Genomic DNA, 23,927 nt, shown 5'->3' on the forward strand with positions numbered 1-23,927 from the left:
ATGATTGAAAATTGTTTACAATGATTGATATTATAAACAAAAGGCAATAATGAACCCAAGGGATTGATATTATAAACCCAAATGAACAATAAACCCAAGGGATTAATACTAAAACCCCAATGGACAATAAAGCCAAGGGTTTAATACTAAAACCCCAAGGGATTATGAACCCAATGGAATAATATCAAACCGGAGGGCCTAATACTATAGACCCAACAATCGTAAACCCAAATATAAATACTACAAACATCAAAATAAACATCATTTATTTTCATGGCTAGAAAATCCTTGTGACAATGTGACATTCAAGCATGGTTGACCATGGTTGGCTATGATTGATAATGGTTTACCATGATTGATATTATAAACCTAAGGGAATAATAAACCCAAGGGATTAGTATGAGAAACCGAAAGGAATAATAAAACAAAGGGATTAGTACTAAAACCCCAAGGGGTTATGAACCCAAGGGAATAATATTAAACCCATGGGACTAATATTATAAACTTCACATCGAGTAAAGGCAAATGTTAATACTACAAACACTAATTATAAACCCAAATGAATAATAAACAGAAGGGAGTAATACTAAAACCCCAAGGGAATATGAACCCAAGGGAACAATATTAAGACCAAGGGACTAATATTATAAACTCAATATTCGTAAACCCAAATATAAATATTACAAACACTAAATTAAACATGTTTTATTTTCATGGTGAGACAATCTTTGTCAAAACGTGACATTCAAGCATGGGACTAATATTATAAAACCAACATTGGTAAACCCAAATATAAATACTACAAACACTAAAGATAACATGGTTTATTTTGATGGTGAGACAATTCTTGTCATAATGCGACATTCACCCATGATTGACCATGTTTGGCTATGATTGACAATGGTTTACAATGATTGATATTATAAACCAAAGGGAATAATGAACCCAGTCCCAAGGGATTGATATTATAAACCCAAATGAACAATAAACCCAAGGGATTAAGACTAAAACCCCAATGAATAATAAACCCAAGGGATTAATACTAAAAGCCCAAGGGATTATGAACCCAATGGAATAATATTAAAACAAAGGGCCTAATACTGATCATGATGATGATGATGATGGTTAACGTCCACTGAGACCAAATTTGTCTATCGGACCTATATTTTTCTTAGTTTCTAATTCTCTGGCTCCTCGTCTTTCTTGGCGAGATTGGTGTTGTAGCTTTCTTTTTTTTCTCTACCGTCTTCCAACTTTCTTTATCTTGCATCTCTTTCATCTCTTCTGATTCTTGGGACATTGTTGTCTTAGCTTGTGATCCACTGTGTTCGTCTTTTTGAAGATAGTCGGAGAAGAAGTTTGGTCTAGGAGATCTGCATCGCTGTTAAATGAAGATTTATTTTGTGCGGTATTCGAGTCCTCATAACTGTTGATGCTTGAGGGGTTGTTGAGTTCACTCTTTTGTTGTTGGGCGGGGCTTTCCCCCTGCTTGTCTTGAAAGATGTTGCTCTCTTGCCTGATTTCTTGTGATTCAGAGTTTTCACGAGAGTATTCCTCTTTGAGGACAGTGTAGTGTTCTCTCTGTGCTCCTTCCCACCATGTAGATCTGTGGTGATTTTTTCTAGCATAATTTTTCTAGGAGGCTTTTGGGCAATTTTTGGCTAGGTGGCCTGTCTCAAAGCAGGATCGACACCTGAAGAGGACACTTTCATAATCGAGTTTCTGATTCAACACATAGTCTTTACTTGTTAGATGTATTTCAGCTGGGAATCCGACACTGAAGTCCATTTCCACAAAGATGCGTGCATAGGTGGTTCTGGCATATTCCTCTGTTTCTGGGCACCTGCAGTAAAATTGTCCAATTGCATTTCCAATGGCTTTTAGCGAAGAGAAATTCCAGAGATGCAAGGGTAGGTTTGGCAGTCTCACCCAAACTGGTGCTGAGGTTATGACAGTTGTTGAGGGATCGAAAGATGGGTTCCATGGCCTCATGAATAGGCCTGATTTTTCCCAAAACCAAGGGCCAGAATCTAGAATACATTGTCTGGTTTCAGGGTTTTCAAAATCTACTATAAAGAAACCCTTAGCACAGGGATAGATATTAATTGCATCAGGGATTAGAGGCTTCCATACCTCTGAGATCCAAATGTGTAGAGCTATTAGCCGCAGCCAAAAACCATTGAATCGACAAATTAGAGAAATTTCAGAGAACTTCAAAGCCTCATCGAGTGAGGCCTGGACCACCTGGACAGTGGGAGCTGGGGCTTCACTCACGATATGGGCTGGAGCTTGCCCCCCAGAGGTGGACGGAATTGAGCTAGCAACTATTTTTGCAAAGCTGGGGGCCATCTGGAGAATGCTCTCGCGTTGCATATAAAAGATTGCTGAAGAGAAGGCCACAATAGCTAACCAAATCTACGGTGATCTAACATATATATTGCAGATCTATTCAATAACTAAATTGTACACCACAGCAAGAGCCGCAAATCTACTCATGCAAAAACATAAGAAAGAGTAGAAAACACCTCCAATAACTAATAGCTCACAGATCTAGGTTCTTCTTATGCGTATCTAGCCAAATCTACGGTGATCTCCCATAAAAGAAGCTGGCCACCGTTTGGAAGAAACACAGATATATATCTCACACCGCAGGTATATATCTCACACGTTTGAAAGAGGTATAGTTGGCCACCATTTGGAAGAAACCACAGCCCTGGAGCAGATATGGAAGAAACTGCAGAGCAGATCAAGAAGAAATCACAATAAAAAGAGAATTTATGAAAAGAAGCTGGCCACCATTTGGAAGAAACCGCAGCTATCACACTGCAGATATATAGCTCACATCGTAGGTATATAGCCCACGCGTTTGGAAGAAACCGTAGAGCAGATCGGGAAGAAATCGCAATAGAAAGAGAATTTATGAAAAGAAGCTGGCCACCGTTTGGAAGAAACCGTAGATATATAGCTCACACCGCAAGTATATAGCCCACGCATTTGGAAGAGGTATAGCTGGCCACCGTTTGGAAGAAACCGCAGACCTGGCCACCGTTTGGAAGAAACCGCAGAAGCAACAATCGTAAACCCAAGTGTAAATACTACAAACGTCAAAATAAACATGATTTATTTTGATGGTGAGACAATCCTTGTCAGAATGCGAGAATCAACCATAGCTGACCATGATTGATTTAAACTTAAGGGGATAATAAACCCAAGGATTGATATTATAAACCCAAAGGAATAATAAAACTAAGGCATTAATACTAAAACCCCAAGGGATTATGAACCGAAGGGAATAATATTAAACCGATGGGACTAATATTATAAACCCAATATTGATAAACCCAAATATAAATACTATGAACACTAAAATAAACATGGTTTATTTTGATGGTGAGACAATCCTTGTCACAATGCAACATTCAAACATGGTTGACCATGGTTGGATATGATTGACAATGGTTGACCATGATTGATATTATAAACCTAAGGGAATAGTAAACCCAACTTATTTACATTATAAACCCAAATGAATAATAAACCGAAGGGATTAATACTAAAACCCCAAGGGATTATGAACCTAAGGGAATAATATTAAGCCCAAGGGATTAATACTAAAACCCCAAGGGATTATGAAGCCAAGGGAATAATATTAAGCCCAAAGGACTAATACTATAAACCCAACATTTGTAAACCCAAATATAGATATTACAAAGACTAATCTAAACATGGTTTATTCATGGTGAGACAATCCTTGTGACAATATGACATTCAACCATGGTTGATCATGATTGATATTATAAAGATGAGGTAATAGTAAACCCAAGGGATTGATATTATAAACCCAAGGGATTAATGCTAAAACCCCAAGGGATTATGAACCCAAGGGAATAATATTAAACCCAAGGGACTAATATTATAAACCCAACATTTGTAAACCCAAATATAAATATTACAAACACTAAAATAAAAATCATTTATTTTCATGATTAGAAAATCCTTGTGACAATGTGACATTGAAGCATGGTTGACAATGGTTGGCTATGATTGACAATGGTTCACCATGATCTATAGTATAAAAATAAGGGAATAATAAACCCAAGGGATTAATATGAGAAACCGAAAGGAATAATAAAATGAAGGGATTAGTACTAAAATCCCAAGGGAATAATATTAAACCCAAGCGACCAATATTATAAACCCAACGTATATAAATTGTAAGGCAAACATTATAAGCATTGAAATAAAAATGATGGACAATCATTGATTTTCATATTGAGACAATCCTTACGACAATTCCATGTTGGACCATGCTCGACATCATAATAAGCCATGTTTGACTGAGGAATAATAAACCCAAGCAATTGATATTATAAACCCAAGGGATTAATATTAAAACCCCAAGGGATTATGAACCAAAGGGAATACTATTAAAAAAAAGGTACTAATATTATAAACCCAAGGGAATAATAAACCCAAGGGATTGATATAATAAACTGAAAGGAATAGTAAACCCAATGGATTATTATTTATATTCATGGTGAGACAATCCTTGTCACAATGTGACATTCAAGCATGGTTGGCTATGTTTGACAATGGTTTACCATGATCAATATTATAAACCTAAGGGAATAATAAAACCAAGGGATTAATGTGAGAAACCCAAAGGAATAATAAATCCAAGTGATTGATATTATAAACCGAAAGGATTAATACTAAAACCCCAAGGGATTATGTACCAAAACGAATACTATTGAACAAAAGGGACTAATATTATAAACCCAAGGGAATAATAAACCCAAGGGATTGATATAATAAACCCAAAGGAATAATAAATCCAAGGGATTGATATAATAAACCCAAAGGAATGATAAACCCAAGGGATTATTATTTATTTTCATGGTGAGACAATCCTTGTCACAATGTGACATTCAAGCATGGTTGGCTATGATTGACAATGGTTTACCATGATCGATATTATAAACCTAAGGGAATAATAAACCCAAGGGATTAATATGGGAAACCCAAAGGAATAATAAAACGAAGGGATTAATACCAAGACCCCAAGGGATTGATATAATAAACCCAAGGGATTAACACTAAAATCTCAAGGGATTATGAATCCAAGGAATTATTAATATTAAAAAGTTGAAGAATGAAGAAAACCAATAATTTGATATTATAAACCATTGGAAATTAATAAAGCGAAGGGAAAAATATTAGAAACTATCGTGATTTTCATATTAACCATGGTTGACCATGATTGACCATGGTCGACGATGGTTGACCATGGTCGACGATGGTTGACCATAGTTTATTTTCATATTGTGATAACCTTTGTCAAAATGTGATGTTGGACCATAGTTGACCATGATTGGTTTTCATATTGAGACAACATTTTTCATAATGTGATGTTTGAATGAATATTATAAACCCTAAAATAAACACGGTTGGCCATCATTGACCGTGGTTGATTTTCATATTGACATAAATATTAATAATTCTAAAAGTAATATTAATTATAAATATTAATAATACTAAAAGTAATATTAATATTCACATTCATATTAATTAATATTATTATTAAAATTAAAATTAATATTAATATTAATAAATAATATTAAAACTTTATATTAAAAATTTATAACCCTAAAACAAGCATGGTTGATCATGTTGATCATGATTGATGTTCATATTGAGACAATATTTTTTAGAATGTGTCATTGGACCATGGTTGATTTTCATATTGACAATCTATGTCAGAGTGTGACGTTGGACCATGATTAACCATAGTTGGCCATGGATGACCATGGTTGTGACAATGTGATGTTGTGCTATGAGACAATCTTTGTCATACTATAAGCATGCCTATTGATGATCTTTGACCATGATTTACCATGGTTGATTTTGATATTGAGGAAATCTTTATCACAATGTGACATTAGAGCATGGTTGATAATGGTTAATGATGGTTGATTTTGATATTGAGACAATTTTTGTCACAATGTGACGTTTAACCATGGTTGACCATTCGTGATTTCCATATTTACCATGTTTTACCATGATTGACTTTCATTTTGAGACAATCTTTGTCACAATGCAACATTTGACCATGGTTGAATATGATTGGCTATGATGGAATATGGTTGGGAATGATTAATTTTCATATTGAGACAATCATTGTTATAATGTGACATTGGACCATGGTTCACCGTGAATGACAATGCTTGGTGGTGGTTGATTTTCATATCGAGACAACCTTTGTCACAATGTGCCATTGGGCCATGGTTGACCACAATTGACCATGATTATAAACCCAGTGGATTTATATTAAATCCTATGATTAATATTATAAACCAAATGAATAATATTATATCTTAGGAATATGGACACTTAGATTAATAAACACAAGGGATTAATATTATAAACCCTAGTGACTAATAAACAAAAGGAATTAATACTAAAGACTAAGAGGATTATAGACCCAAGGGAATAATATCAAATCTAAGGGCATAATATTATATACCCTAGGTATATAAACCCTAAGATAAATATTATAAACCACAAAATAAACATGGTTGACCATTGTTGACGATGGTTGATTTTCATATTGACACAATCTTTGTCACAATGCGATGTTCGACCATGGTTATCCATGATTTATTTTCATATTGAGACAATCTTTGTCACAATGCAACATTAGACTATGGTTGACCATCGTTGATATTCATATTGAGACAATATTTGTCACAATTGACATTGGACCATGGTTGACCATGGATGACCATTGTTGTTGGACCAAGAGACAATCTTCGTTACAATGTTACCATGATTATTGACCATGGTTGACCATGATGGATCATAGTTGATTTTCATATTGATAAAATATTTTTCATAATGAGACTTTGGACCATGGTTTATTTTCATATTGTGACAAGCTTTGTCACAATGTGACGTTCAACCCTACTTGACCATGATTGGTTTTCATATTGAGACAATCTTTTTCACAATGAATAAATATTATAAACCCTAAGATAAACATGGTTTGCCATCATTGACCATGGTTGATTCTCATCTTGACATAATTATTAATTATAAATATTAATAATACTAAAAGTAATATTAATATTCACATTCATATTAATTAATATTATTATTAAAATTAATATTAAAACTTTATATTAAAATTTTATAACCCTAAAACAAGCATGGTTGATCATGTTGACCATGATTGATGTTCATATTGGGACAATATTTTTCAGAATGTGGCATTAGACCATGGTTGACCATGATTTTCATATAAAGATAATCCTTGTCACAACGTGACATTGGAGCGTGGTTGACCATGGTTGATTTTCATATTGACAATCTGTGTCAGAGTGCGACGTTGGACCATGGTTAACCATAGTTGGCCATGGACTACCATGTTTGTGACAATGTGACGTACTATGAGACAATCTTTGTCATACTGTAAGCATGCCTATTGATGATCTTTGCCCATGATTTACCATGGTTGATTTTGATATTGAGGAAATCTTTATCACAATGTGACATTAGAAAATGTTTGATAATGGTTGACGATGGCTGATTTCAATATTGAGACAAGTTTTGTCACAATGTGACGTTTAACCATGGTTAACCATGCGTGATTTTCATATTTACCATGTTTTACCATGATTGGTTGTCATTTTGAGACAATCTTTGTCACAATGCGACATTTGACCATGGTTGAACATGGTTGGCTATGATTGAATATGGTTGGCAATGATTGATTTTCATATTGAGACAATCGTTGTTATAATGTGACATTGGACCATGGTTCACCGTGAATGACAATGGTTGGCAGTGGTTGATTTTCATATCGAGACAACCTTTGTCACAATGTGCCATTGGGTCATGGTTGACCACGATTGACCATGATTATAAACCCAAAGGAATAATAAACCCATGGATTATTATTTATTTTCATGGTGAGACAATCCTTGTCCATTGTTGTTGGACCAAGAGACAATCTTCGTTACAATGTGACCATGATTATTGACCATGGTTGACCATGATGGATCAGAGTTGATTTTCATATTGATAAAATAGTTTTCATAATGAAACGTTGGACCATGGTTGAACATGGTCGACGATGGTCTATTTTCATATCGTGACAATCTTTGTCACAATATGACATTGGACCATAGTTGACCATGATTGATTTTCATGTTGAGACAATTTTTTTCACAATGTGATGTTTGAATGAATATTATAAACCATAAAATAAACATGGTTGGCCATCATTTACCATGGTTGATTTTCATATTGACATAAATATTGATAATACTAAAAATAATATTAATATTCACATTCATATTAATTAATATTATTATTAAAATAAAAATAAAATTAATATTAATAAATAATATTAAAGCTTTATATTAAAATTTTATACATATTTAATGTTATTAATGTTAATGATATTCGTAATAACATTATTTATTAGTATTAATATTAATATTATTAATAAATTAAAATAACACAAAATTAAAATAATTTAAATTACCACATTAAATAAATTAAAAATAAAATAACTTAAATTTATATTATATATTATAATCTATAATCTATAATTAATTTTCATATTAATATTAATATTCGTAAATAACATTAAAAATAAATATTAAAATTTTATTCATCTTTAATGTTGTTAATGTGAATTATATTAATACTAAAATGTATTAATTAATAATAATAATAATTAATGTGAAAAACAAAAATTGAGAATGCGCTCTGAGGCGATTCGACGGTGAAAGACAAAAACCTAGCCGCCATTACACGGACCTGCCATAGCTGCTGCAGGTTTCTCCACTGACGGCCGCACATGGTACCAAATGCAGGAGGGGAGAGCTCTGCCTCCCCTCCACAGGTCATGCACATATCTGACAACAAGCGAAAGCCTGTGACTCTGCCCTCCGCAGACACAGATCCGGAAACAGAAGAAACCCAGCAAAGGACGCAGAAACAAAAGCTGCATTCAGCTCAGAATGAAGAGGATACAGAAAACAATGACAAGCATACCAATGCGGAACAATCTAAGACAAAAGCGACCTCAGCCACCTGCATACCAAAAGCGGCAGAATCGATCAAGGTGGATCTGCCAAGCCACCGGATCAACAGCGAAATACAGTACATGCAGGACTACGCCCTCATTGGAAAGTTTCTGGGATTTTGGCCCACAGAGAAAGCCTTACAAGGCTGGATAGCCTCAAAATGGAAGCCAAAAGGACAAGTGACGTTGCAGCTTGGCCCAAAGGGCTTCTTCACAGCTATCTTCAACTGTCTCGAAGACAAAACGAGGGTATTTGAAGGCGGCCCGTACTTCTTCAACTCCTCCGGTTTGTATCTAACGGAATGGAAGCCAAGATTCAACCCGGACAAAGAAGACTTTAGCTGGGCCCCTGTATGGATAAGAATGTATTCACTTCCTGTGGAATACTGGAAAGAAGAGACGCTGGCTGACATTGGCAACAAGCTGGGGACCTTTATCAAAGTTGCAACCGAAACAAAATCTCGCAAATACACCTCCTATGCCAGGATCTGCGTCAAGATGCACCTAACCAAGACCCTTGCAGACACGGTAAGTCTCTTTCACGATGACTATGAATGGAAGCAGTCTTTAGATTATGAGCACATCCCCTTTCGCTGCAGAAAATGTCATGAACACGGCCATCTCTTCCGTGACTGCCCCTTAAATGTTCAGCCATTGGCTCCTTCAAATGAGGCATCTAAGGATCAAGATGGTTATACCAAAGTCCCCACCCGCCGCCGGCATGCCAAGAAAAACCAAGCTATCCCAGATCTAGGACCCAAGGTGAACCTCCAGAACCGTTTCTCTGTCCTAGCCTCACAGGATTCTCCAAAGCTTCCCCACTCTGAAAACCCTGATCAACAGATTCCCAACGAGCCCCCCTCCAACCGCTCCATCACCTTATTATCCTCGGACCCAGCCTCCTCCAAACCCGCAGATACATCCTCATTGGCGAACATCAAATCTGTCTCAGATCTCGAACCCCCATTCCCTTCCAAAGGGAAAATCATATTGAATGAAAATCAAATAGCATCAGATATGGATCTTGATGCAGCACTAGCCTTGAGTCTTCATGATAATGCAGAGGAAATGGAACAAAACATCCCAATCATTATGGAGGAAGACAGGGTAGATGTAAATCTGGAAGAGTTTGACATCTCTAAGCTTGACATTTCCAAATTGGAGACCGCATGCAAACAAAAAGAGTATGACTCAATCCCCCCCTGGCAAATAGACAAACTTGAAGGAGTTTTGTCGCGAGTACATCACCATAAAAGTCTGGGTATTCAAGGCGGGAGTCACTGGGATGGAAAAAAAATCCTTAAAGAAACAAAGAAAAGAGGCAGAAAAACAGACCTTCAGAGAACAATAACAGTTGGGGAAATACTTATGGATTCGGGGCTATTTCCCAAGCTGACAAAGTTCTACAAACCCACAACGCAATCTCCATGAAGCTCATATCCTGGAATGTAAGAGGACTCAACAGTCCCTCTAAACACAGAATGATAAAAAACTTGATTATGCAAGAACAACCAGCAGTAGTCTTTCTCCAAGAAACAAAAAGCAGTAGCACAATGATAGACAAGCTCGGCAACAAAATATGGGCAGGTAGTAGGTCAATATCAGTAGACGCTTCAGGGGCGTCAGGCGGTTTGGCCATTTTATGGAACCCGCAGATTGTTATGTTGGACAATTTCCATGCCACTCTCCATCTTATTCAAGCCACCTTCCATCTCATAGGCACCAACATTCATGGGCACCTCACCAATGTATATTTCCCTCAGTCGATTCAGCAAAAAATGGACCTCCTGGATACGATCTCCCTCCTTAACGCAAATCGACTCTTCCCCTTGTGGATTGGAGGGGGTGATTTCAATATCATAAAATCAATGGAGGAAAAACAAGGGGGCAGAGTCCGGCTCGACAGCGACAGCAATGGCTTCAAGAAATTCATACAGAATAATCAGCTCATGGACATCCCTACCTCCAATGGTATTTTTACTTGGTCCAACAAGCGCAAAGGAGCTCACCAAATTGCCTCAAGGCTGGATCGATTTTTAATTTCAGACAATGCGATCCACCTCGGAGGAGACTTCAGAACCTCAATCATTCCTCAAAGCGGCTCGGATCACTGGCCAATTCTGCTTCATTGGTCAAGACCAGGTCAAGGCTGCAATCGACCCTTTCGATTTGAAGCCTTTTGGCTAACAAACAACAAATTAAAGGATGTTGTTACTCAAGCCTGGACATCATATTCACTACCAGCGGGAGCCAAGATGTATCAGTTTCAAGAAAAGTTAAAACATCTGAAACAAGTTCTAAAAAGATGGAATCGCACTCATTTTGGCAACATACAGGAGAGCAGACAAAAGCTGGAGCAGCAAATGAAAGAACTTCAACAAAAATTCATTCTGGAAGGACGCACAGAAGAACAAATTCAACAGGAGCAGAGCCTTTGGAGTCAGATAGAAGAGCGCCAACAACAAGAGGAAATTTTATGGAAACAAAAATCCCGAATAAGCTGGCTGAAAGAAGGAGAGAAAAACACAAAGTTCTTCCACAAAACTACCATACAAAGGCGCATGCACAATAAAATCACCTTTGTCAATAATCAACAGGGTGATAGAATAGAGGTTCATGAAGAAATGGAAAAAGAATTTACAGGCTACTTCAAGGACATTCTAAAGGAACCTGAAGTCAATCGGGATGAGGCAATCCAAGCCATCACGCAGCACATTCCTAAAATAATCAATGAGGACCACAACAATCAGCTACTCCAACCTGTTACACTGAAGGAAGTAGAAGAAGCCATGGCCCAACTCAAAGATGGCAAAGCACCAGGGCCAGATGGATTTACAGCCAACTTCTTTCATGAATTTTGGGAGCTCATTAAAGTTGAAGTATGGAATCTAGTGGAAGAATCCCGAAGCATGCATTGGGTCCTCCCTGCCCTCAACTCAACTTTCATAGCCTTGGTACCCAAAGAAGCAGCCTCCAGCAAGCCTGAGAAATACAGACCAATAGCGTTATGCAATGTGATATACAAACTCATTTCAAAGGTCATTGCAAACCGACTCAAGCCGCTACTACCAATGCTCATCTCTCCAGAGCAAACGGGGTATGTCGAGGGACGGCAGATCATGGATGGAATAATTCTCTCAAATGAAGTCATACATTCTCTAAAGCTCCTCAAAAAACCAGGTATGCTTCTCAAGCTAGACCTTTCCAAAGCCTTCGACAAACTTAGCTGGAATTATATTCATAAAATGCTCTTAGCTTTTGGTTTTAATGCAACCTGGACCAGATGGATCATGAACCTCATAACTTCTCCAAGTTTTTTTGTCTTACTGAACGGATCTCCCTCACCTCCCTTCAAATCCTCCCGTGGCATTAGGCAAGGGGATCCTCTCTCGCCATTTCTCTTCGTTTTAATGGCTGAAGGATTAAGTAGGCTCCTCAAATCAGCAGTATCCTCCCAAGCTCTCAAAGGATTATCCCTCCACGGCCGCCCTCCCCAGACTCATCAACAATTTGTTGATGACACTCTGCTCTTCGGGAATCCCTCTGTTAAAGAAGCCTCCGTATTCAAATCTCTTCTAAATATCTTTGCTGAAGCTTCTGGCACATCCATTAACGCTGCCAAATCCCAGCTCTTTTTCTTCAATACTCCCCCCTCCACGCAAAGGAACATTGCCAGAATTATGGGATTCACAATCTCCCATTTGCCTTCTAAATATCTAGGAGCCCCCCTCTCCGATTCAGCGATCAAACAAGTGTCTTGGAGGTCACTTCTGGACAAACTTGAATCAAAGCTTTCCTCATGGACTTTCAGGGCGCTAAATTTAGCTGGTAGGCTTGTCCTCATTAAATCAGTACTACAAGCAATGCCGCTCTATCTCTTCTCCATCTTGGCAGCTCCAAAAGGGATACTGAAGGCTATACACATACTGCAACGAAACTTCCTCTGGGGTTCCACTGCCTTAAATAGGAAATGGGCTCTTGTCAAATGGACAGAGGTTTGCAAAACCAAATCAGAGGGAGGGTTAGGACTTCGGGATCCGCTTCAAAGCAATAACACAATGGGGGCTAGAATATGGTGGAACTGGGTCTCCAAGACAAACACCCCATGGGCTCAATTATGGCAAGCAAAATATGCCAGGGGCAGCTGCTGGAGTGACCTCATCAGAATTAATCCCACGGTGCAAGGTTCGCTCATCTGGAACAATGCAAAAACGCAGAGCCGCTTCATTCAAGAACACAGCTTTTGGGAAATACACTCAGGGACTGCCGCCAGATTTTGGGAGGACTCTTGGCAACAACTCCCAAAACTCGCAAATTTGTTCCATAAACCTCTTTGGCAGGCTCATATGAAGCAAGCAGGTATCACCCAGGTATACCAGTTCTGGCAGTCTTCTCCAAATCACGATTTTCAGACATGGAAACCAGCGCAACAATGGCAAATAGATTGGCAAGGAGAAACATACAAAGAAATAGAACAAGAACTCAAAGAAAGGAGAATCCGCTACTCCAATCAGCAGGACAAATTACGATGGGGTTATACAACCAGGGGCACCTTCACCACCAAAGAAGCTCACCATCTGCGATATTCCAATCTCCAAGAGGAAAAAGATCAAATTTGGGAGAAAGTCTGGCACAAAGGGCTATGGCCCAAGATCTCCACCTTCATATGGCTATTAAGCAAAAGGCGCATCCTTACTTGGGATAACCTAATAAAAAGAGGATTCATTGGGCCCTCCAGATGCCCAAACTGCAATACTAATAATGAAACTATCAGTCATCTAATGGAAGACTGCTCCCTAGCAAAACAGATATGGAAGAAAGTCGAAAATTGTAATATGAGAGCAATCCCTAGACAGGCGGACGTCACGGAAAATATAAGAAACTGGGCCAAAAATCCGTTCAAATGCCAGATTCTAAACTCTCTGTGGAACATCATTCCCGGCTTCCTGTACTGGACTCTGTGGAAAAAGCGCAACCACCGAATTTTCAACAACACTTACCGATCCATGGATGATCTCTGGCTCATCCTCAAACAAAATATTCAGGAAACCTTGGCCATTCGAATCTGGAATGACACTGATATGCCTGAGATCCCACAAGAATGCAGAATACTGAAGGAATGGGATCTTGATCTCAAGCCCCTAGTCAAGGCAAAAACCTCCCCTTGCTTCATATCTGCCTCTCCTTCATCCTGGTCCCCTCCTGCCTTAAACTCCTACAAGATAAACTTCGATGGCGCTGCCAAAGGCAACCCCGGCCCTGCAGGCTTCGGAGGGGTCATAAGAAATCATTCAGGAGATGTGATACTCTTGTATTTTGGCACATTAGGCAAAAATACCAATAACGCCGCAGAGCTGGAAGGACTATGGAAAGGAATATGTTTAGCTGAACAATATAACCTCTCCCCCCTTGAAGTTGAAGGGGACTCGCTCATACTAATAGAGGCAGCCAAAAGAATACAAGCTGGAGCCAGAGCTGTCAAAATTGCAAAAAGTTGGAGGTTGCTAAGTCGTCTGGAATCCCTGGAGGAAAAGCTCCTCATTCCCCACAACATAACCTTCAAGCATGTCAGAAGATCAGCAAACCAGGTGGCAGATCGGTTGGCAAATCAAGGAGTGGCTCAGTCGATAACTTACTTCTCGGGTGCTCTGGATATGGTTGAAGATGATCAACTCAAGAAAGAATGCATCTCTCTGGTGCAAAAAGATATCCTTCTCCCGGATGCGGGTGTTAATGGAGTTAATGCCGCGTGTTAATGGATTTAAGGGGCATGTGGCTTGTCACATGGGCAACTGTCAGCCCGGACAAGCCACGCCACTCCAGGACGCAGGCCCCTTAAATTCGCCGGAAGGCGAAGCAATGGGCTCGATTGAAATGGTTTATGCGGAGGGGAATGTCGTTGGAATGTCCAGTCGATTGCAGGGGGATGTTGTTGGAATGTACAGTCGATTGCAGGCGCCATTCAATGCGCTGCAACATCCGAGGAATATGGGGGCTATTAAGGTTGCAACCCAAACCACTCTGCCGCAATCCTTCAAGCCATTTGAGTGGGTGTCAGCCTGGTGTAAGATTTCTCAGGGGAATTTTGGTTTGGGAAGCAATCGTCAGATGTCCAGGGAAAGGCTCAGGATGAGCAGCCGCAGAGGAGGGTCACGGGGTCGTTCTGCCTCTCAGAGGCCTGAAATTTCGCCCTCCTCTTCAGTAGAGATCACCTCAGAGCACAACAGGCCTCCGGGCAGCAATGTAAGAGGCAGCAGGGGCATTCCGGAGTGTGGTCACACGGAACACCCGGCCATTCGTTACAGAATCCCCTGCGCATTTGCAAACAACACTCTTATAGTTTCGGTCACCGTGGAGCATTGCAGCAATATTCGGGGACGTTTGGATACTGTGACTGTGCCGAGGGTTGATATGGAAACTCCCACTGTCGATTTCAGGCGTCCAATTCAGAAGGATGAGGCTGGCCCCAGTGAACCTGTTCAGCGGAGCGCGCGCCAGGAAGAGGAAGACTCGAAGAAGCTCAAGGGTCCTGCAAAGGACGAGCCTCATACCACGGATGAAGACTAACTTCGAAGACGCCAAGTCTGTGCGGCAAGGAATGAATCTCTCTGACCATCTCATTTTGCTCACTTTGTATGTTTGTCATGGGGTTTATGTTCGCAGTGTCGGTCCAAATCACCATAGTGTTAGTCCACGCGTCAGTCTACATGTTCACCGTGTCGATTTCTGTATACACCGTGTCGAATTATGTTCACCGTGTCGAGTTATGAATCCATCGTGTCGATTTCTGTATTCACCGTGTCGAATATGTATCCATCGTGTTGCATCATGTATCCACCGTGTCAGCAGGAAGGTAAACTGGTCTCTCTGCAAGTTCTGCTATGATTGTCATCTTCATGAAAAATCTCTCTGAAGAAACAGGGCCTCGGCCCAGATGTAATTTTCGCTGTAATTTTGGCATTTTTGTAATATAAGTAGCTCAGTTTTAACGAGAAAAAAATAATAATAATAATAATGAAGAATATTACCCGGATGCGGGTGCTCCCTCCAGGTAACCATGCCAAGCCTCACCGATCCGACAGCTGGCTTCATTGCTGGCAGCAGGGCGTACTGCACGGTACAGGGGGTAGATAGAATTTATAAGCTCAAGGTGTTTACATTAACTATGGAGCTGTCTCGAAACTGGTTTGATTTCACCTCGCGCATGGCAACTATGAAGACGCATGGGTTCTGGGTACTGCTACCAGGTCATGGCATTAATGTCTCTTTGTTCTTTAATACCAAGCCGCTCCCGTCTTGCAGCATTACGTTGTGTGTTTGGCGAGGAAGACTCCAGGAGGTTTACATAGCTCCCTCCCCTCTGCGTCATTGGAGTTCTATCTGCCTGCATAAGTTCTCTGTGCCCGCAATCATAATGCGCAGGCGTGGCATTCCTCGGCGAGGCAGCAACTATGGCAATAGGGGAGGTCGAGCATATCCGGCTCCCTCGACTGTTAATCCTATTTCTGCAATTCCGCCATCTCCTCTGTCGCTGGAACCTGAGGGGGCTCGTCCGAACAGCTCGTTTCAGACTTCCAGTTTTTCTTTCCAGAGTGAGGTCAATAGGCCTATTATTACTATCAATTTCACTGTTTCGGTGGTAGAAGAGGAAGGGAATTCCTCCAGTTCGGCTCCCTCTGATAACGACCCCTCTCAAGATGACAGTATCCTGCTTGGGGATCTGTCAGGGCATGTGTATCGTGCGGGCCGTCAGCAAGAAGACCCTCCGGCTCCTGAACAAATTCAGCCTCCGAATTTAGCTAAGGAGAACGCCTTGGTTCAGGATCAGAGTCCGAATTCAACTCCAGCTCAGATAGATGAGCCTTCTGGTGGTCCTTCTCATGGATACTCTCGAATCCTGCACCTGGTTACTCATCCCAACGGCGAGCCAGTGCTAGATGAAGAAGGTGGTGTAACCTGGTTAGCATCGCCCAGTCCGGAAAGGGAGGAAGCGCCAACATCCCCGAATCATGCTGGTTCAGAACAGTAATCTCTGGCCGGGTGGCCATCCTGCTCTCATGTTTTGTATTTTTGCTTTCAAGGTCTGGGGTAGGAAGTTAAATGTTAAATACTGGCATACCCTGTCATCTGTTTTTGTCCATTTCAGAGACTTTTTGGTACTAGTTGTCAATATAGGTCCAGAATTCCACAGGTATGCTACATCTAGTATGCAGGACCTCAATGTAATCGTGACTGAAGTGCTATATGGTAAAATCCATGATTTTCTAGCTGAGGACTGGCTGAGGCCTCCTCCCGAAATGTAACCTCTCTGTACATATTTTTACTTTCTTAATAGATTTAGCTTTTACCGAGAAAAAAAAATAATAATAATGAAGAATATTGAAAATTAAACAATATTAATAGTATTTTTAATATCAATGTGGCATCTCCACGTTTTATCGGGTCAAAAAATAAATTATCACCCAGGCCGTGGAAGCGGTGCGAAAAGGACTTTTCCAGATTTTGAAAACCACCTACAGGTTCCGCCAGTTTAATACTCCACTTGCTCGGTGTTCCACCACTCAAGGATCTGATCCCCTGGCTCCATGCTTGCTTCCTCATAACTCTTGACCCCATCAACTAAAAAACAGTTGCACCCTTAAATCGTTAACGGAGTAAACGCACGAAAATATCGTTAATAGAGTAAATTATCAACGACCCTAATAACAAATAGACTCAATACCTCATATTTCTTCTGAGCTGAGCATTCCTGTCAATTAGCATATATGGATTTTAGAAAACACTTCGATATCACTTAAAACCACGAAAGCTTTGTAAAATAGGCAAAATTGAGCCATAGTGGTTAATTTGAGGTAAAAGTAATTCGAGAACAAGAAAGAAGCCTTTGTCCGTGACCAAAGATTCAAATTTGAGGTAAAGATCGTGGAAAAGACCCTTCAATATCACTTCAAACCATGAATAGATTTATTAAATAGGCAGAATTGAACTGTTCATTTTGAAAGCAATGTCACAATGTATTTTTGGAGGTACTTGCATTTAAAGTGAAAATTTTGTAAAACTATTTTCAAATCTCATCAAAGGAACTACGAATTGTGGCAGAGAACCTTAAATTAAAGGACAGTTAAATGTATAGTTAGACAGAAATTACAGTCAATTCATCATAAATGGTGCAACCCTAAGGATGCCACATGCTAAACACCTTATCGGGGCTTAATTTCCTCTTAATGGCACTTATTAAACTTTATACCCCCATGCCCACATATATATGTATCAGAAGCGTTTTATACGCATTCGGCCTTAAAAGCCCCAAATGGATCAAAAATGACCCAAGCAGTCAACCCGCCAAACACCCCTTTTCCTTTAAAAACCATGTCTTGTCCTATCAAGAGTGAAAAGCCTTTGAAAACGTTTAAAAAATACGTTTTCCCCTCTCAGGACCAAATACTCTCCAAAATGCCAAAACAATGCTTTTCCGCCTTTTTACACAGTCATATGTGTTATTGACGCGAATCGAGATCTGACTGATCGAATGGCTCAGATTCAATCGCTATATCGACGATCCAAAATCTCAATGGTCTATAATATCGGCGCTATCCTTTGGCGGGGTCCAATGCGATTATTGCTAATCGCTATCGGCAATCCCACCGACTATCAATTCACCACCTCCGCTCCAATATGCCGATGCGACGAGTCGGCAATCATATATCACCGATCCAACTGCGCGATGCGACATAAGTGTCGGACCCGATAAGGTCCAAAACTTCTGTGCATATATTTTCACGTCCGCTTTCTTGAATCCGCTAAGTGTTAGCGTGATTTTCCTTTTTAAATGGCTTTCAACGATGCGACAAGGAAATACACAGGATTGATGCGGTTTGGGGTTCTATGGATATGATATCATTCAAAAACCCCATTTAAAAGCTTTGAGGTCAGGATTCTCAGTTTAAACGCAGTTTGAGCTGATACTTAGTATATTTTTGGTTTTCTAAATGTGAACCTAGATTACACCAAATTTGCCTTACCCACAGGGATTTCCACTGTAAAATATGAAAATACACGGCCAACACCAAATTCATCCGAATACAAAGAGAAAACAAGCATTTGAGGCCCCCATAGGCCTTTTATATAATAATACACACACCATTGATTTATTCACCATAAACACATCACAGAGTCCCAGCCTTAGGCGTGATCACATAGAAAAACCCTCTGTATAAAGGGATGCATCGATTACACCGTTCCACACTCAAATCAATTCTTTGTACAAACATAAATACAAGCTACATCAAAAAATCATAGTTTGCAGTGCCCACAGAGGCCTACATCATCAGGACTATCAATAGTAAAAACTGCATTGTTGAATTAGTAATGCAACCACCTTCAAATCGCTTGAGAATTAGTAACGCATAGGAAGTCACTCTAGTAATCGTTATAGGTGTCGGAAAACACTTGGAAAATGGTTGAACACGGGTACATTTGAGAATGTGAAGAGGTATCGTTGAGCATGCGCACGTTTGAAACCAGAATGTGAAAAGGTATGGTTGAACACAGATACATTTAAACCACCCACCTACGTAAGGTAATCATTAAATTAATGGACAAAACACTTGGGAAACAGTTGAATAGACATATGTTTCAGAATATAAAGAGGTATAAGGTGCACGTCTCAACTTTTAATCGTTTCACAAGCTTGAGGAAAACTGTCAGTGGGTTGTTCCTCTTTGATCCATGTCTCTTAGGTTAATATTTTATAATTTTTTAAATACATTTCTCACTAATCAACATATGTGGTTATCAACAAGAGGCACGGTAAATTTTTAATCATGCTTTGTAAAAAATTAATTTAAGTATGGTTTAAACATGTAATGTAGACATGCAAGAAAGTCACTGTTGCGAATTTCGTTCATTGATTTAGTGACGACTACGAGAATATACTGGCATCTTTCAATTCAGGCCATTCGATCAAAAATATTAATTATGAAAATGATTAAGTTGCCGATTCCGATAGGGGGGACACCTATCGGTGTAAATATCTTTTGCGTAATCCAATAATTATAAAATAAATTCATTGTTATAATGGGATAAAAAAATTGATAAACAAAGTCAATTGATGAATTCAATTGATTATATAAAGTTAATTGATATAATGAAATTGATGGTATAATATGTTATTACTTTTTATTGATATAATGAAATAATTGAAATTGATGACCTAACATTTTAGTGATATTATTGATATGTTGGAATTGGCTATATATTTTTAATATTTTTATTAATTTAATATTTTTGAAATTATATATTTATTTTAATGAAGGTGATTTTTTAAATTAATTTATTATTTAATTAAATAAAAATAAAAATTATAAAAACTTTTATAATAATAACATGTGTCATTTACCCTAGATGAGGGTGTTTAAACAACTAACACTCTCGCTGAGCCATTGTCAATGTGCTTGGCGATTCCAAGCAGGCCTTCTTTGGCGTCTTTGATGGTCATAGCGGTCGGAACGCTGCAGCTTTCGCTGCCGAAAATATTGGGCAGAATATTCTGGACGCAGTGCTCAGAATGGAAAACGAAACAGAGGACATTCTTGAACAGGCCGTTAGAGATGGGTACTTAACAACAGATGCAGAATTTTTGAAGCAGGAGGTTGGTAGCGGTACAGCTTGTGTCACTGCTCTCATTATAAATGGTAACTTAGTGGTTTACAATGCTGGGGATTGCCGAGCAGTTATTAGCAGAGACGGTGCTTCAGAAGCCCTTACATGCGATCATCGAGCTGGAAGGAAGGACGAGCGGCAACGGATAGAGAATTTGGGTGGAATCGTTGACCTCCGCCACGGAGTTTGGCGAGTTCAGGGATCCCTGGCAGTATCTAGGGCAATAGGCGATTCACACATGAAAGAGTGGATAACCGCCGAACCAGACACCAGAAAGACTGAAATAACATCTGATTGCGAGTTTTTAATTTTGGCATCAGATGGGTTGTGGGATAAAGTTAGTAATCAAGAAGCAGTGGATATCGCCAGGCCTTTCTGTGTTCAGAAGCAACCGAATTTGACACCATTAGGGGGCGGCCCCATCGCTGCCTGTAAAAAGCTTGTAGAGTTAGCAGTAACCAGAAAATCCAGGGATGATGTGAGTGTGATGATAGTACAACTCCCACATTTTTGCATAAAAAAGAATTCCAGAGTGAAGTGAGGTGAGGTGGGAGTATTATCAAAGGATTCTTGACTAACAACCATTTAACCCAACCTGGTTGTTACCCTAAGGACCACATTATATTGTTGATGATGAAGCAGTGGGAACGGGGTCTTTTCGTCCTTTTCTGTAAAAAATCATACACCGACATTCGCTTCCGTACAGGACTGCAGATCATCCAATTTTATTTTTTTAAATATCTTTTGCGTAATCCCATAATTATATAATAAGTTGATTGTTATAATGGGAAAAAGAAGTTTGATGAACAAAGTCAATTGATGAATTGAATTGATTACATAAAGTTAATTGATATAATGAAATTGATGGTATAATATGTTATTACTTTTTATTGATATAATGAAAGAAATGAAATTGATGAGCTAACATTTTATTGATATGTTGGAATTTACTATATATTTTTAATATTTTTATTAATTTAATATTTTTAAAATTATATATTCCTTTTTAATGAAGGTGATTTTTAAAATTAATTTATTATTTGATTAAATAAAAATAAAAAATTATAAATTATAAAAACTTTTGTAATAATAACATCATCAAAATGACCGTCATTTAGGAAAGAAATTTCATGTATAAAAAAAAAAAATTGATATTATAAGTCAATGAAAAGCGAAATTACTTATATTAATAGCCACTTAGGGGATGAGGTCAACGGAGCTCATCATAACCGCGATGTCTCATAATATCATATGAAGATAATATTTTCTTTATGTTAATTATAATCAACTAATAAAGACGTAGCATACACTTAAAATTAACTATTTACTTGACTACTGCCCTATATATTTTAGATAAATTCTACTCTTCACCATTCGTTAAAATATGTGCGCAATGTCCTTTTGGAAAACTACAAATTGCTGTTACAATAAATATAAAATATAAATTAATAAAATTCCTTTGGACTTTTAAACAATATATTTAGTGTAATAATAGTCTCGTCCAGTAGTGTTTAGAGTATATTTTATGGTATATTATTTTATATTAGTATGATTAAAAAATTAAAAGTTGTCGAATAGTGTTCAAAGTATATTTTATGGTATATTATTTTATATGAGTATGGTATATTATTTTATATGAGTATGATTATTAAATTAAAAAGTGGTTAATAAACATGTATGAATATCATTAATTTAAAAGAAGTGGAGAATGATCTGATTAATGTATATTAAGTATAGTTAAGTTTAATTTGATCGACTCCATGAACTTTTAGGCTTAGACAAATAATTCTAATTCAAGAGATTAAAATCATGAATTATTTTGAAAGAATGAGAAATCTAAAATATTATTGTTATTATTTTCTCTTCTCTAAATACACAATTATTGAAAATTGCATAAGTGAGAGTGATTAGTTGTTTTTTTAAATTTCAAAATGTGTAATTTAGGAAGTTTTTTTAGGTTCAAATAAAAATATATATTGATAAGTGAAAAAATCAAATATATATATATATATATATAGAAAAGAGTTTAACTATCTATTTATTTAAATTTTTATTTCAATTATCACTTTATTGTTGCCTTTTCTTTCACTTTTACATTGATATAAAAATATTTTTTATTTATAATTAGTTCAAAGCTCTTGTCATAATTATAGCTTATGCTATTGGTAACTCTTACTTACAAATTGGTAAGAGTAATTAATATTTAGAGTAAAAGATAAAACAATAAAAATATGTTCTATAAGCATATTATGGTAACAAAATGAGCTAGGGTGACATAGAAATAATGAAAAAATATATGATTTGTGTTCTTAGCATTACATTAAATTCCATTCACGGTCTAATTTATGATCAATCCATGCAATGATTTTGAGAAGCTTCTAAACTACACAATTCAAAAAGGAAAATATAATTTGTATATAATTATCAAGGTTAGGTTTAGAAACTATGGTTTTCAACACTCATCATCTCTCTTTTTACATTAAATTTTAAATTCTCATCGCCTATGAATAACTTATAAGTTCTTTTTTATTAATAAGATATATTATAATGGCTTATAAGTTCAACATGATTATTAATTAATCATGTCATAAGTTCAACATGCATATTAATTAATCACATTTCATTATAAATCAAAGCTATAGAGTGACTTGATAAAGTAATTAAGGTAATTTTAATTAAAAATAATAATTTTAAAATCAACTTGTTATTTATTTGTTTATCACAACATTGTTGCAATTTCATTCCAAAGCACTTCATTTGACATTAACATTTTGCAAAGTTAAAGTAACAAGCTACCTCTTTTTGTTATTTTTTTCTACGTCATCCATATAATTATATCCCTATGTTACTGGAGTTAAATATATGATGCAAGATGTCTTTAAAGAAATGGAGAAACATTCTTTCAAAAGCATGATGACAATGTATTATAATAATAATAATTTATTATTATTATTATTATTTCATTTTTTATTTAATTTATATGGTGCAATATGTCTTTAAGGAAATGGAGAAACATTCTTTCAAAAGCATGATGACAATGTACCATAATAATAATAATAATAATTATTATTATTATTATTTTTGTGTAAATCAACATTTTATATTAAGATAGTAATACATATTTACAAAAGGTCTGCTCGTGCAGACAGAAGACTGCTTTCCTGATTCGCATACA

General features: G+C 37.6%; 1 protein-coding gene across 1 annotated transcript; it reads left to right on the top strand.

Annotated features, from left to right (window-relative positions):
- Nucleotides 1-10,644: 10,644 nt before the first annotated feature.
- Nucleotides 10,645-14,847, top strand: LOC149211695 (uncharacterized). Its single transcript, XM_089388462.1, has 2 exons — nt 10,645-12,188; nt 12,375-14,847. Exons 1-2 carry the CDS (start codon nt 10,645-10,647, stop codon nt 14,845-14,847), a joined length of 4,017 nt encoding a protein of 1,338 aa, XP_089244588.1.
- Nucleotides 14,848-23,927: the final 9,080 nt, after the last annotated feature.

This window comes from Pinus tabuliformis, chromosome 1_1 (genome assembly GCF_031772625.1).
Source record: "Pinus tabuliformis cultivar Carrire ecotype Pingquan chromosome 1_1, CPIR1, whole genome shotgun sequence".
In the NCBI taxonomy this organism is placed as follows: domain Eukaryota; kingdom Viridiplantae; phylum Streptophyta; class Pinopsida; order Pinales; family Pinaceae; genus Pinus; species Pinus tabuliformis.